This window comes from Ammospiza nelsoni, chromosome 1 (assembly GCF_027579445.1).
Source record: "Ammospiza nelsoni isolate bAmmNel1 chromosome 1, bAmmNel1.pri, whole genome shotgun sequence".
NCBI lineage: Eukaryota > Metazoa > Chordata > Aves > Passeriformes > Passerellidae > Ammospiza > Ammospiza nelsoni.
This window is the reverse complement of record NC_080633.1, coordinates 47,343,377-47,360,163: the sequence shown is the minus strand read 5'-3', so window position 1 is coordinate 47,360,163 and position 16,787 is coordinate 47,343,377. Positions and strand designations below refer to the sequence as shown.

At 37.4% G+C, this 16,787-nt stretch overlaps 1 protein-coding gene across 1 annotated transcript in view; it reads left to right on the top strand.

The window, feature by feature from the left end:
* Positions 1-12,276, top strand: part of DPY19L1 (dpy-19 like C-mannosyltransferase 1) — a 44,532-nt gene extending 32,256 nt beyond the window's left edge. The window contains exons 18-23 of the mRNA XM_059479930.1: positions 12-36; positions 1,642-1,761; positions 7,075-7,249; positions 8,010-8,109; positions 9,510-9,635; positions 10,687-12,276. Coding sequence (XP_059335913.1) covers positions 12-36; positions 1,642-1,761; positions 7,075-7,249; positions 8,010-8,109; positions 9,510-9,635; positions 10,687-10,843 — 703 coding nt within the window. The 3' untranslated portion in view covers positions 10,844-12,276. The remainder of the gene's footprint in view (positions 1-11; positions 37-1,641; positions 1,762-7,074; positions 7,250-8,009; positions 8,110-9,509; positions 9,636-10,686) is intronic.
* Positions 12,277-16,787: the final 4,511 nt, after the last annotated feature.

Genomic DNA, 16,787 nt, shown 5'->3' with positions numbered 1-16,787 from the left:
ATTTTTTTCAGAGAAGAACGTTTTAACCATGGTGAGGTAAGATTCTTTTTCTGCACAATTTTGTTCCTGTGTTAATGCAAATACTCAGCATTGAAATGCAGGTTGCAATGGGCTGATGCTAATACATATGGTTTATTTGCATCTAAGTATTTGCATCATTATTTCCCTCATCTTAAGTTGGGTCTGGTATGTCACCAGAATAACTCTGAAATGTTGAACAAAGGAATATACTGGCTAATGGGGGTGATTGTGCAAGAGAGGAATCTTCGGCTTTTACTGTACCTGTTCCAAAAGACACTGAAGCTAGGCTGGACCTTCTGTTTTCCACATGGAGACTGAGAAGAAGATGGTTCCTTTACTGGGTTTTCACATGACATGTAATGTTCAAATTCTATTTTTAGATATGCCATAATGAATGTTGTAGTACACATAGTTCTTTTTAGTAAAACTGCAAAGCAGCATAGTGTGTCCCCCTCTGGAGCCATCGGCACAGGAAGAACGTGGACCTGTTAGAGCAGGGCCAGAAGAGGTCCACAAAAACAGAGGGAGAGAACATCTCTCCTGTGAAGACAGGCTGAGAGAGTTGGGGATGTTCAGCCTGGAGAAGAGAAGGCTGCAGGAAGACTTTAGTGGGGCCTTTCATTGCTTAAAGGGGGCGTATAAGAAAGACAAGGACAACTTTTTAGCAGGCCTGTTCCATTAGGACAAGGGATAGTGACTTAGAACTGGAATCAGATAGATTTAGGCAAGCTATAGGGAAGAAATCTTACTACAATGAGAGTGGTGAAACACTGGGATCAGGTGGCCCAGAGAGTTGATAGATGTCTGTGATTTAAGCTCAAGTTGCCTTAGAGGAGGTTTAGATTGGATATTAGGAAAAATCCCCAAAAGAATTTTCAAGCAGTGGGATAGGCTGCCCAGGGAAGGAGTTGAATCACCATCCCTGCAGGCATTTAAAGACATGTAGATGTGGCACTGAGGTCATGGTTTAGCAGTGAACTTGGCAGTGTTAGATTAATGAGTGGACATGACCTTAGAGGCTTTTTCAAACTTGAATGATTCTATGATAATCAATCAGATAAAAGCACTGATTGCAAAAATGCCTCTATATAGCACAGAACTTTGACAAGTGACATAGATTAATGTTAGGAGTAATGAGTGATGTATCTGATGCTTTTTAGAAGACTAAAGCAAGCTGCCTCTGATTGTGTCATTATCAAGGATGATCTTGTTTTCTTCTCTTACTCTATACTTGTGTATTTTGGGCACTAAAAATCAGGGTCTCTTAACTTCTATAAAGAGGTTATACAAGAAGTTTTACATATTCTGTTGTTGTCTGAGTGAAGCCTGTTAATGGCTAAGGATTTTTTTTAATAGCTAGCTGTTGCTCTAGCTCCTTTTTCTTTTATTGATAATATTTCTCTTTCCTGTTATTCCCTTCGTCAGCATACTACATGCACTCTAAATAAAAGATTACAGAAAGTCATTATCACCATCTGAAATATGAATATCTTTACTTTGACTTGGACTCTTTCAGACAAGCTCATCATTTAAGCTATACTGAAAATGAAGTTGTCTGTTTAAGGCAGAAAAGGATGCAAAGTTGCTTCTGTGTCTTGTGGTTTCTTTTTTTCTTTTCAGCTGGTATTCCATGCATTGCAGCTGTTGGCATACAGTGTCCTAGCGATTTTAATCATGAGACTAAAGCTGTTTTTAACACCACATCTGTGCATTATGGCTTCCTTGGTGTGTTCAAAACAGGTAAGGTCTTTTTTATCCTGTAGCTATCTCAGTACTTAGAGCGTTACACAGATATTTGTCCTAAAGCAGATTTCTCTGTGTGTAATTGCTGAATCTGAGGGTACCAGATAAAAATAAACCAGATTATATTGCTTGTCAAAAATGGTTCCATTCTCCCCTCTTCCCAAATAAAGCAAAAGTCTTGCTTTATGCACCTTGTCCAACTGCATTATTATATGAGTTAGCATGCTGTGTATCAAGCTTGAGCACAGGGAGACATCTCTTAGATTTTACTGTGTTTGCACACCTCTATGCCACTGCAAGTTTTTATTGACTATTAATTTTATCCAGTGTTTGTCTTTGTTTACACTGTGTTTTCACAGCTCTTCAGAGCTTACTGCCTTGCATATTTCCTGCCTATTAATTCTTTCTAGAAGTCTCGTTTGAAGTCTTGCTTGTTGAAAACATTTCAGTCATAAAAATCAAAACTCATATGCCTCAGACTTAATCTTACTACTTTGAATAATCTGTAACATCAAATATTAACTAGATTTCCTCCAGATATAAAAGGTCTTAGAATAGGCTTTCCATGTTTCATTATCTGTGTTTCTGAGAAGTGAACGTGATTAAATCTCTTATTTAAATAGCTATTTTAGAAGCTTTGAACATGCAGCAAAAGTAGGGTAAGTAGTCCTTTATCTGGGAAGCAGACAGGAAAGGTAGATTGAAAAATGTTTGAACAGCTGGGCCCAGAAATGGGTGGTGCCAAGTCTGGTTGAAGGCCAGTAACCTGAGGGGCCTGTGCTGGGTCCAGGGCTGCTCAGTGTCTTTGTTAATGGGCTGAAGGGTGGGGCACAGGGTACCCTCAGCGAGTTTGCTGATGGCGCAGAGCTGGGAGAAATAGCAGAGTCTTTCATGTGGTGCCCAATGACAGGACCAGAGGCGATGGGCAGACCCTGAAATGCAGGCAGTTCCCTCTGGACATGGGGAAACCTTTTCACTGGGAGGGTGAAAAGCGTTGGCACAGATTGCCCAGGGACGTGGTGGAGTGTCCAAAGAATCAGGTCCATCCTTGGAGGTATTCGGAGCTGGACATGGATCAGGGACACTTGGCTCTGGGTGACCATGCTCAAACCAGCCTTCAGAGGTTCCTGTCACCCTGCATGCACTGTGCTGTTGTAGAAAGTGTCTAAAAGGGAATTAGGGTGCTATGGTGAAGGCAGTTCCTGTCTGTGGAGCAGCTGATACCCGTGTCAAACAACTGGAGGATGAGTGAATGAGACAGATTTATGCAAAGAGGAGAAAGCTATCTCATGTTGGGCTAGCTGAACAAATAATTGTTTCCCAGAAAACTGAACTGCTTCCTAAATGATCTTTAGAGAAGGGTAGTTCTTTATAACACTGGACAGATTACACTGTATCAGTCTGCTTAAATGTGCTCATCCCTTTCTGATGCCTGATGTACTTGGCATAGGTTAAAGTGCCACGCATTTGCCAAAATCAGATTAATCTCTACAGTTAAAATGTAAAATGCTAAGAAATTATCAAAACCTCTTTCTTTAGCCACCCTGTAATTGGGACTTAGAAATCTCCTCTACATGCTTGCTATTCTGGAAGATTCACAGATGTCCAGTTTTGCAGCTCTTAGTTGTTCTTGAAATGCAGGCATCCTCCTAGGTGATCTGGTTGTTCAAGCAATAGCAGTTGCACTGGTTATTTTTCTAAGTGAACTTTCATAAGGTGTTTCTGAGTAATTTGAAATGAAGCTGCTTTTCAGAAGTCAGAGGAACAAAATGAAAAAATGTTCTTTTAACATCCAGTTTCTAGATAACAGTTATGATTTAGATTAATGCTGTCCAAAGTTGATTTGTTCTTAGTTATTTTTTAACTGTATATTTCTTGATGGTCTTTTCTGCCCTGTTGGTTGTGGTGGTGGTGTGGTAGTAGTAGTAGAGTTTTGTAGTGAAGTTCAGAACTAAAAGTATTTATATATCAGCACAGTAAAATCTGTGCTGATTTTTTTTTAGCTGCATGGTGACTTTTTTTTTTTAAAGCACCAGAGTGATAGCATTTCAGTAATTTTTCCTGGATTGTTGTGTGTTTTTAGTACTGCAGCTGAGGTCATCAGGCCAGTTAGTGAATGCTGGTGCTTTTCATAATTGTTGCATGTTGGATCTTAGAGGATGCCTTGTGTCGTAAATGTGTAACTATTGGAAGGGAGGACAGTAGACAGTATTTTGTCAATATTTTTTTATCTGCTGCTTCCAACTGCATTTTGGCCCTTTGATTGTTCTGCTGTTTCCTGTTGTGGAGTGAGAGCAAGCTTCTCAGGAAGCTGCAGTTGCAGATGCTAACCTGCTCTGGGAGCTGCCCCTGTTGGATCAGGTGACTCTGGTCCAGTAACTTTTCCTTCCTTCACTGCAGCATCATGGAGGCTTGAAGGAAACAGGTCATGAGTGCTAGGGAAGGGCTTTAGATTGCTGCAGGTCAGACATTTATTTTGTGCAGAAAGGGATAAATGACCAGCAGTGATACATAATACAGCTTGGGGATATCCTGGCCCTGGCTTGGGCCTGAGGAGAAGTGTTCAGGTGAATCCAACTTTAGGTGAACAGCATAAGGGGAAATAAAATTGATTTCCTTCTCCTGTTATTAGTGAAGGTTCTTTTGCCTGTTCAGCTGTTCCCCAGGTTGGTGCTGATTGATACCTGTAGAAGACAAGCTGGATTTTTTTCCTGGTCTGACAGATGTGTGCTTGCTGTAGTAGGGAGAGGCTGACAATCTTCCAAGCAATACAGGACTGGCTTCAGCATGGTACACAAACACTGGCCCATAAGGCTGTTGAGCCACCATTGAGCAGATCACCTCTAAGACTTAGCAAACAATAAGAAAACTTTTTTTTGTTCTTGTTTTGGTTGGTTTGCTTGTTTTTGTAGGGCCAGGAAAATATGAAGTGTTTTTTGATGAGCTTTTTCTATCCTACTGGCAGCTGAGGAGAAGTAGTTTTTTGAGGCTGAAAAATCTAATTGTGTGTGCAATACTGATCCAGAATTTCTTGGATGGAGGAAGATGAGATTTGTGACAAAATGATTGATTAACACTCAGTACAGTATATCATTGGATAAAGTTTTAGATGTTTGAATGAACATAAGTTAATAAGTGACAGTTTGGTTTTACAGATGCAAGAAAAATTTAAGCAAATTTAAAACAGGCATTTATCTTACTGCAATTGAGGTCAACACTGTCCTTTCATCTAGCAGGCCATGAAAGCTTATCTGCAGTGGTATGTTAGTATATCTAGTTTCTTTTGAGGCTAAAAATTACTGTTTGCACATGGAAAAGAAATTTTGTATGTTGTGTTGTTTCAGCCCATTGTGTGAATCCCTGCACTTTCCATTTTTCCATTACCAGCAGCCTGTGGCAGCTGATGGGCAATAAAAATGATAATGTTCTTTTTCAAATAAAGAGTATTTTCATTGTCTGGAATGCTTTCTGATGAAAAGAAGTGACCTAATGTTGATTTTCATTGGAAAGTAATTCACTTCATAGCACATTTTCAAGAAAGGATTTTTAATGAAAAGAAAATTTAAAGTAGCTGCATCTTTACAAAGGGAGTAACTCCCTTCTTCTGTACAGCTGCATTTTAAGTATGAGAAACCTGCTATTAGAACCTTTACTTCTCTTAGGTTGAACAAGGAGGAGTAATTAAATTAGGGATGATTCAGATATGTCATGGAACTCACTGTTCTTCAAGTTAGGCCCAGATCTTCTGCTGTTACTGTTCAGACTTTTGACCATTTGCATCCACACATTTCTTCTTTCTGTTAGGGAAAATGATGCTATCCTGAATGGAAATTTTGAAAACAAAATAAAATAGCTGGAGAAATACTTAAAGTATTCATTTGGGGAAACTAACCAAAAAACTAAAAAGCAACCCAAAAGCTTGAATTGATTAAAAAAAAACATAAGGAACAGCATCCAATGAAAGAAATGCTTTTTTTACATTGCATATATATTCAATCATTTTAGGCTCCTTGTGTAAACAAAATAGTGCTAAATTCAGAGACTTTGAACATCAATGAGGCTTTATAAAAACGTGACAGTAATGTAATTTTCTTTGATTTTAAAAGTTGTGGAACTGTCAAAGTTCTAACATGTCAATGAAGTGACATTTTTGCAGCTTTTGGTGAAAGGGAGATTTACTCATGCAGAGCAGCCTACAAATGAATTAATTTCACTTCATCCTTCCAGATCCACACAGTGGTCAGGCCTGTTTGGGAAATTAACTTTCTCTGGATAGTATTGCTGTTCTTCTCTGAGTGTTTAGTGAGTCTTTAGGGATGAGAGTAGAGTATACTGTATCTTTGGAGAGGTGACTGGAGAATTTTAATAATCTGAGGTAGTTTGTGGTTAGTTCATAAGAAAGATAAAACACACTACTTAATTGGTGTAGTCAGCCTTGTGGGAGCTTCTACTGAGAGACTTTCTTTCATTGCTTCATGCTTTAATTGAAAAAACCCAAATAACAGTACTATGAATTAAATGTATTTATTTAGTGTGAGTTTGATATTTTTGATGTGTGGAGCCTTCTAATTGGGAAAAAAATGTAGTTTATACTTTCTTATTTAATGGTTCAGGTATGGATGTGATAAAGTGTTACTGCTCAAATTAAGCTTCCACACAGCAAATTTAGTACTACTTTTTTAACTACCCCTTTTCATGTATTTATGAATATTTGCTTAGGGCCTTCAGCAAATTGCTTTTAGGAAACAATGCAAGCCCCAGCTGAAGAAAGGAAAGAGTGGGGTATAAAGCAGCGTTAAGCTTACTGTCTTCCAAGTCTGTCTTTCTAATATGTTTCAAAAGTTTGTAGTACAATCTCTAATCTGTATACTAAGATAAAAACTCTAGATAGAAACAGGAGATAAAATACCGTTAAAGTCCTGTTAGCTTTATTGAATCATCTTTCCTTGCAGATTTTGATATCTGAGATTTGACATTCAACTTTAAAAGTTTACATTAATGTGAATTTTTAAAATTCTTTTTTTTTTTAAATTTATTTAGAATTGCAAATGTAATGTGCAATATTTGTTGAACATGAGTAATTCTTAGGAATTGCATTCTGAAATACAGTATATATTGTATATAATATTATGTTCTGAACTATATTATAATACTATGAATTATAATCTGAAGTTTAGTGGAGAAGAAATAGCAGATATGTTTTTATAGTGCAATATATGTTAGATTCTTCATAGAGAAATAAAAATGAATTGTTCTGCATACAACATTACAGAATTGTTGTCTAGGAATTAATTGATTCTTGCATTTCAGTTGTTTGGATGGCTCTTCTATAAAGTCCAGCCCAAAACATTGGTCTTTGCTATTCTAGCATTGATGACAATAGAAGGATCTGCAAACCTTCGAACTCAGTGGAACATCATGGGAGAATTTAGCAATTTGCCACAGGAAGAACTTCTAGAGTGGATACAAGTGAATACCAGACAAGGTGAACTATTTAATAATGTAGGATGTCCCCATTTATTGTGAGGTTGAACCATGGAACCTGTCACAAATGACTGCAGAGGTGTTGCTACTATCTGCAGCTCTGGCATGTCTACTTGTCCACATAAAAGCTCTGTCCAGTGAAAAAAAGCACCAGAAGCTGTCTTTGTTAGACTCCTGGCTACTGGTCTGGAGGTTCTAACCACTGGTGGAGTATTTTCAACAAAAGCATCTTTGCCAAGTCCAATTAAAATAGGTTTTTACTTAAATGATGCTGGTCTTGTATGTTGGTACATGATCAGCGTTTTGCTAGAGGTGAATTAAAAATGTCTATGTGTGTTGTGGTTGCACCCCTCCTTTTCCTAAAATCTGTCAGAAAACTGGCTGGAAACAAGGTACTTGCCGTTCTAGACGGAATATATGTTAAAGCCATAGTGAACTGAGATTTTACTGCCCATTTAACACTGATGAAAGAGTTGTTTTAATAAGCATGTTATTCTACCCATTCAAGAAAAATGAGTTAATTAAATCTCCATTCTTAGATGCTTAGTTATCTAATTGCTTATATTGAGTTCAAGGTTACAAAAAACCCAAACTAAAACACTGATTTTGTGCATTTCCTGTTGATGTCACATACAGCCTTTTAAAAAGGAGTACCCTACCCTTTTCATGGTTTTCCTATGGGATTACTGCTCAGATATTTGAATTGCTTCTCTAATTGTTTGATTCCTCATTTCAAAAATGCCCTTGATTGTGTATTTCAGATGCAGTTTTTGCAGGAGCAATGCCTACAATGGCAAGTGTCAAATTGTCTACACTTCGTCCTATTGTAAATCATCCTCACTATGAAGATGCAGGATTGAGGTAAATTTTGCAGTTGAGGTTTTATTTGTGTCTGCTATTGATTCTCATAATGTCTGTAATAAAGAATAGGAATGGCATTGTTTTATATTGTAAAATTTGTTGAAATCTCACAGAACTGGATTTGTTATTTCAGTCAGAATGAAACCACATTATTCCTTGAGGATTTGTGTTCATCAGAAAGGATACACTCTAGGGACAGATATGGCTTCAAACTTCAAAATCAGAATTAAGTTAAGGAATTTGATTTCATCAGTTCAGTTATATCCTTTCTTCATTCTAGTTACTCCTGACGTTGTAGACAGATATAATTTTTTTTCCATGATAGCCAGTGTATTTATTTCTATTAGCTTTCTGTGATGGGCTGTCATTTTTTGTGATAATTGGTTAATTATTGAAGCTGAAATTTTGGGATGGAGTTACTAAGATTTGTACTCTTGTTATTTTCAAAATCAGGATATTTGCCTAAATTGAAATTGATTTATCTGAAAACGTCATGAATTTCTTTTACTATATTTAATAGTGTAGCATCATTTTTTTGTTAATTTGGTGAAACTGCTTGAAAGAAATCCAACACAACAAGAAGGCAGCAAGATAGAGGGGGATAAAAGAGAAAGGGCAGGGATTTTTTTTACATGCCTTATGTCCTTAGTTCACTGCCTGGCATTAACTGGCTTTAACTTTTGGTCAGACAGTGGGACTGGGATGATCACTGCAGGTCCCTTTCAACTGAAATATTCTGTCCTAGTTACAAAATTATGGGAAAAACAAGGTACAGGCAATACCTGTATTAAGTGTCAGAAGATGGATGGGCTTTAAGAGCATCATGCTTTGCACATTCAGAGGAGGATGTTGCTGGATATGATGTGAACTGGCCTGGTTTGGAGGGACCTAAAGGTCATCTACTTCCAAAACAGGATCATGGTGTCCAAGGGCTGATTTGGCTTGATGACTGTAGGTGGACTCCAGGTCTTATGCTCTGCATTTCAAAATGTCCCAGCAAGGGCAGTGTGACATAGTGACCCACAGTGATGGGGATCTTTTGTGGAGAGACTTGGCACAGGATTGATTCCTCCTGATCACCCCAGTCCAAGCAAGCTCATTTCTAGTCCTGAGTATTCCATGGTGAATGCATTGCTTTGGCATCTTTACACTTGCAGTTCACAGTAGCCATGGATCCTGTTACACAGTTGTCTCCTGCTACAGAAAAACTGTATAACTTGTTCTTGGAATCCTTAGATTTCTGAAGACATGATGGTACTTCAGCAAATGGCGCTATTTATGGAAACTTTGCTTTGGCATAGTTACCTTGTGAAATAAAAAAGCCTTCCTCTCCAGTCTAAGGTTAAAGCTTACATTTTCATGCTCTATTGCAGCTAACCCTTAGATTTTTCTTTTTGAAGGGCCAGAACTAAAGTAGTGTATTCCATGTACAGTCGAAAACCTGCAAGTCAAGTAAAAAGAGATTTGATAAAACTAGGAGTGAATTACTACATCCTTGAAGAGTCATTGTGTGTAAGCAGAAAAAAGTAAGTAATCTCCCTCTTTCTCACAAGAATGATACACTTCTGAAATATGTAGTCTAAAATTCATATCAAGTTTTGATTTGTGGTTTATTTATTAAAAGTGTCCAAAATAATTTTTGTCCAGCATCTTTAGATAGTAACTGATGTAATTGACTTTACCCTCATTAGCAGCCCTGTGTTCTGTGTGTGAACCTGGGAAGCTCTGTGGTATGAGTTTTTAAACTTCAAACTGTAAAACCCTGAAGGAAAGAAGTCATTACAAAGGAAAGAAGCAGTTATTCTCTGATGGCAAGAACAGATGTGTGTGTATAATGAAAGCCTGGTATGAATAAAAGGTGCAGAGTAAAAGATAGTTGGAGCACCAAAATGTTATGACCACTAATAGTAAATAAAAATTTTGTTACATTTAAGATGTTCTCCAGAAAGAGCTATGCTTTTACTGCCCCCCTCACCCCCCCTTGGTTTTTGGCCCCCCTTCTCTTTCTGACCTCCAGAGCAGAATTAGTTTGGATTTTTTATTTAATTTTCTTTTCATTTAGAATAAAATTAAATGTATGTGTTCAATTTCTTTTCTGTTATCTTTGATAAAATTAGAATATTCACAGTTATTATAACTTTGAAAGGCAGTTTTACAGGGAATTGATGTTGGCTGTGATTTTTTGTAAAGAACAAGGAATTGCTACTTTTTTAAGGTGTTTTATTTCCTGAATTTTCTTTAGAAATGTTAGCAATATGTATATCACACTCCATTTTATAGGCAGATTTAAGGGTCCCTGGTAATGTATAATGTGTTGCATAATTTGCGTCGTTTTATGTGCTTCCTCTTCCAAATTAATTCTTTATTAATTACATAACCACAAAAGCCATTCTCAATGCTATTTTTAAATTACTGTTATATTTATTGATTTTGTAATCTGATAATTTTTCTAGTACAGAGACAAACTCTAAAAAATACAGATGGCACAATCAAGTATTCATGGGGGCACTATGAAGGAAGCTTCATGGGTTTTTTATGGCATTTCTTCATTTCTCTTTTCATATTCCTGTTTTTTAGGCCTGGCTGCAGTATGCCTGAAATTTGGGATGTCGAAGATCCTGCTAATAGAGGAAAAATTCCTTTATGTACCCTTATGAGCAAGGATTCCAGGCCATATTTCATCACAGTATTTGAAAATAGCAATTACAGAGTCTTGAAGATTCCAAAGGAATAACATTTCAATGCAATGAAGCATCAGTCTTTCAAATCTTTCAACTAGTAACTGTAAGAATTCTAAATCAGAAATATCTTTTTTACTAGACTTAAAATGGAAAAATGTGTATTTTATTTTTTACCATTTTAAGTGAATTCTGATTATAGAAATATCTTAAACCTAACAGTTTGGATTTCTATTTCAGGGTCAGTCCCTTGAAATTTGCTATGCAAATGATTATATGTTTGCACATTTTATTTAACACTGATCCAAAAAGAGCTAAAAGTAGCTATGGAAAAGTTCGTAGGTGGACTTGAAACTTCATTTTTTTGGTGCATGTTATTGGAATCCTATTGATATTAAAAAAGAAGACTAATAAGGGTAATATTTGCAGTAAGCAATAGTTTAGCTTCTCAGTGTCCAAGGGTTTTTAGCATTCTTATGCATTCAGAATAAGCTGGCATAATATACATGAAATTTTTAAGGGAAAATGCTTTATTCAGGAAAAATCTGTCATAGCCTTAGAAAGATACTAAAATAAATCCTTCACTGCCTTAACTAGACCTTCAGCGCCTAACTTGATAAGAAATTACTTTCAAAATTTAATGCCCTTTTTCCTTTCCCCATATATTAGATCCTGCCTGGACTTTTTCATCAGCATTAAAGAAAAACGAAATTTATCCCAGTTGTGCTATGGGTGTAGTCAGTTGTGTGGGTATAATTGCTCCAGCATTATTAGACTGGTTCTGCTGTTTTTCTGTCATCTTGATGTCACACCATTATTATAATTAGATAATAGAGAGCTCACTTTCCGAGATACCCAGTGCAAGGACGCCCTTTAGTCGTTTATCTGACTTGGTAGAATTTTTGTATGTTTATTGCCATTGGGAGCTATCACAGTAATTGTGATTCTACTGCATCATAAGAGTGCTAAGGTCTAAGATGTTTCGCTGTGTGTTGTTCATGGTTTGGATTTGTTTCAACTGGTTTTTTTTGTTCACATCAGTCTATTGGTGTGACTGGTCTTTCCAGCCCTAATAGCATCTGGAGATCCTGGATGTTATAGGGACACCATCCATCACGCCTGTAACAGTGTCAATTAAATGGGAACCTGTGATAAAGTAGTAGTATAACAACTGATCAGTATTCTAAAACATCTTATTTTTTTATACTCTGTTTTATTGAGAGGGTGAGGGAGAATGGCTGAAAATGCATTAGCTTTTTAACTTTTACAGAACAGATTTTGGAAAAATTTCTATAAGGAAACTCACAAAAAAAGGGCTTTTGGGAAGTCACTTTTTAAAATGTTAATTGAATTCAAGGAAGCAGGAAAAAGTCTTTATATAAACATTGTGACTAGTGTTTCGGCACAAAAAGGTACTGTATTTTTATGAAGTTTATGCCAACTGTTGACATGTACTTATGTGGTTAAATAAAAAAGAGAAAGATGGAAATTGTGCTCATGTTTCTGGTAGGTGTTACACTTCTCTTATGTCTGTTAAACTGAAGTTTAACACAGTTACCACAGCAGATACGATTGGAGCCAAACTTTCAACTAAAAAAGTGCACAGAAGGGCTGCAGATGATTAAACCAAAATCACACACCTCTTTCTGGCTTCCTTTTTATTCAAAATATCAGTGCAGGAGTACATGAAAAGACTGGTGGAATGAAGAAACATTTGAAAGTTAAAAGTTCAAAGATGTGCTTTAATAAAAATGTTCGTCATTTGTTGAGGAGGTGACTTTTACTCGGTACGTGGCCAGACATGCAAATTTTCATCTCCAGGGATATTATGCTGTTCATCTCTTTAAGCTGCTCTGAAACCCAAATAATTGTTTTCATCTGTTTGATATTAATGTGATAAAATTTAGTAATGAAAAAATACGGGGCAAAAAATGCAACATATGACTGTGAGGAAGAAACCTGTGAATTCTTGAATCAGGTATCCTATGTTAGGAATTTCCTGTCATCTCAGTAATTTGTTCTCAGTTTCAAAGGAAGGAATTTTTATTTAAACAACACAACATTTAACACATAGGAGCACCATGTTAACATTATGCTTATCGCTGCAACCTCAGCCAGAAAACACAAGTTGGAGGCTTCTTAGCTCTCATTGAAGTTGCTTTTCTCTTTGCAAGATCCAAATCGATAAATGTGTTATACGAGTAAGTTTGGCTTTAAATACATGCAGGCCTTAAAGTAATTTAGGCATAAAGCTGGAATACTTCCATACTTGAAGACAGTTTCCATTACATTTTAGTAATATTGGATCATTGTGCTGGTTTTGGCTGCAGGCTGTGCTTTGGCAGAGCCAAGGCATACTGCCACACTGGCCGGGAGGTTGGGGCTGTGTGGGAGGTGGGGAGGAGACACAGCCAGGAGAGGTGACCCAAAGTGACCAAAGGGACATTGCAGACATAGCGTCATGTTCAGTGTGTAACAAAGTGGGGAGAGGGAGGAAGAAGCGGGGAGGGATGTTTGGAGTGATGGTGTTTGTATTCCCAAGTCACTGCTGTGGGTGGTGGGGCCCTGCTCTCCCAGAGATGGATGAGCACTTGCCTGCCCATGGGAAGCACTAAATCAATTCCTTGGTTTTTGCTTGTGTGAGCAGTTTTTGCTTGTGTGAGCATTTTCTGCTTTCTCTCTTAAAGTGTCTTTCTCTCAGCCCACGACTTTTCTGGCTTTTGCTCTCCTGATTCTCTCCCTGATCCTGCTGGTAAAGGAGTGAGCAAGTGCCTTGGCTGCTTGCTTAGGTTGAACTATGACAATCTGCCTGAAATGTCTGTTGGAATCCAAAATGCTGCTTGCTTTGTGTAAAATTTCTTCAGTACAATGGGCAGAATTTGGTACCAGACTTCTGATAATTGTGCAAGCTTAATATTCAGGGTGAAATCCAAATGAAGCACCTTTGTGAAATGAAGATGCTAAGTCCCATTCACTACTGCCCTGACTTGATTCTATTCATATACCATTTAAAAAATGCTCTTTTGACTTTTTTGCAGTTTAGTTGAAACAGTGACTTGAATCAAACACTTGAATTTTTATGATTAAGACATGGAGTTCCGAAACACAGGACTTGCTCCAAGTGAAGAAAACTCCTCTAGCAAAAGCAGATATGTAAGGAAGAGTATAAACATAGGGTTGTCAGAAATCAGCATTGCTTTTCTGCATGGCATGCAAAATTCTAAATTTGAGAGCTGGTCAGCTGTGCAGAATTTGCTTGGTTAGTGAAACCTGTCAGTGCTGCAGTAAGTTCTCAGCTGTAGCTGTACAATATAAGCACTTTTATTTCAGTACAAAATCAAAGTCAAGTGTTGTGATGAACTGTTTGTAGTGCAGCTTTAAGCTGACCTTTTGGGTTGCAACAGAGTAATAGGAGGATTTACAGTGGTAGGCAGAATCTCCTCAGCAAACTGGCTTGTTCCTGATCTCATGCTGTAATTCTCCATTATTGATGTAATTCATATAATGTCTGAAAGCATCAGTTGTTTGAGTGGGTTCATCATGTAATAGTTCAACAACTTTATTACTTTCTGCTACAGCATATATAGAACACTTATTGCCAATAGATCAAGAGATATGGATAGACAACACAGAGTGAATGAATAATATTGATTTCATATCTGGCTCAGGACTCAGGGAAGGTCCCTGTGGCCAGTCTTCCACCTTGTCAAGGTTATTAATGTTTAAAATGAGTATTGAGTGCAAGCAGCATTTGTTTCACCTGCTTGGTAGGAAGGATGAGCTCCAGTTTTTAGCCTGAAGAATATGAAAACACTGACTAGATTGCATTTAAAGGTGAAACTGAGCCTGCAACAGGAAAACCTCTCTCCTTTAAATGTTTACCTGAAAGGAGACAAATCACTCTAGTTCATTCTTTAGGCTTGACCAAGCTTATTTTTCACAGCCAGTGCACCAAATTCTTCCATTACTAACAATCCCTGTGTTTGAGCACCTGAGCAGTATCATCTTCATGTTACTGAGCAACTGGTTGCTCAGCTTCTCTGACTACAAGTCCCTGGAGTGTCTTGAGGTGGTGTTAGCAAACATTATTTGCAGGGAGTTAGTGTTTTGGTGTAGGTACCTCTGTCTGAGCTCTGCAGAATAAATCCTAACTTCTTCTGAAGTATTGGCTTTCATAGTTTACCTATTTCTGACAAATCTGCTTTTTTCTTGGCTTAAGCAACGTAGCAATGCCTGAAAATAGCCAAGAGTAGGATGCCGCCTATTTTTTTTTTCCTAAATTAGCTTTATGATGATGTGTGAATTGCTGTCTTGCTTTTATTTGGAATGTAAAATGTAATGCATCTATACTTGGAGAAATTTACCTTCCACTGCTTATTAAATTTTTTTTCAAAGCTGAAGTTAGAATCTAGCTTAGTAAATGCATTTACATTCCTGGAGTATTTCAAAGGCCATTTGACTAAAAACACGAGTTGTATAAAGGCACTAGGTGTAGATGTTTTCCTTAGCCTTAATTTTCTTTATTCTAGATTCTTGCTGGATTTAGCTGCAGTTATCATGCTACTGGCTGCTGCATAAAGAACCTTTGATTTGATACACTTTGGCTATTTTTGTGTTACTACATAATTTGATCATAAAATGTTTTGTGTTGGAATGGTCCTTAAAGATCATCCAGTTCCAACCCCCTGCCATGAGCAGGGATACCTCCCACTAGTCCAGGTTGCTCAAAGCCTCATCCAGTCTAACCTTGAAAAATGAAACGAATAATTACTTTGAGAAAGAATAGGGGGTAGCAAGATGATCAAAAGAATTTGTATTCCACAACTTCTTTATTCAAAACTTTAATTTTAGAATTTACTACCTTCAATGCTTAAAACCAATGAAACTTTACTTAGGAAGTAGTGCTTACAGAATCTGTAACTAGTTTTAAGCTAATGACATCTTGCCTATTTACTTGAAGAACTACAGGTTTGTTTAATCCGTGAGGTTTTGCCTGAAATAAAAAGATACTGTAGAAATCTTTTGAATTAGGAGCTTGTGACATGTATTGTCTTACTGTCTTTCTTTGAACCCTCGATGTGCAACTGAATTAATATTTGAATTTCGAAGGAAACCTGTCAGCCCTGATGGCTTGTTTTGTAAAGTTGCCCTTGCACATAAGGAAGTAGTGAAGCAATAAAGTTCCAACTGAAATAAATTGAAAAGCATAAATATTTGCAATGTCAAGGGGCAGCCGGACTATCTAAAGGAAACATGGTTTCAATAAAGTCAGACTTTATTTGGAATGTCTCTTTCTGGGTGGTTTGGGTTTTTTTTCTTTTTCCATTTTGCTTTATTCTGTTCCTCTTCAGTGCTGGGAAATGGGATAAAACTGAACAGAACAGACTTAAGAAAAATTGTATAGCTGAAACGGAGAAGATGCTTGTGTCTTCCAAAAGTGACCTGGTTTTAGTAAATCTCATCAAAATGCCTGGCTTATGCCAACGATCAGAGCATGTTGTCTTCTGTGTGGTCATGAACCAGTGAGTTGGTAGGAGCTGAGTTTGTTCTTAGGGAGGACTACGTTGCTACTGCCCTAAGCAGCACATCCAGACGAAGGCTTTACTGAGGGATTTCTTCAGGCTGCTGGAAATCTGCATGACATCTTTTTTTAGGTCATAGTGGAAACCAAGTTTCTCAAGGACTTTGATTTCATCTTAAGAGCGCTTTGGACAAATGTTATACACTGTGTCATGGTGCAGTCCTTTGAAAGGAATATAACTTGATCTGACTGATGAATGTGGCAGAGTCAATGTACGGAGGAGGCACTCTGGACAAATTGAGGGATTGTTTGGATTCTTAATCATAATGCACAAGGCTTAGTACAAAAGAGGTGAAGGAATGGCTTTTCCAAATTCATGAATTATTTTGTGTGCCTTCATTCTAGGGTGTACAGTCCTGGCCCAGCTTCCAGAAAAAAAAAAAATTGATCAAGTCAGTCAGAACTGGCTACTTAAGCTG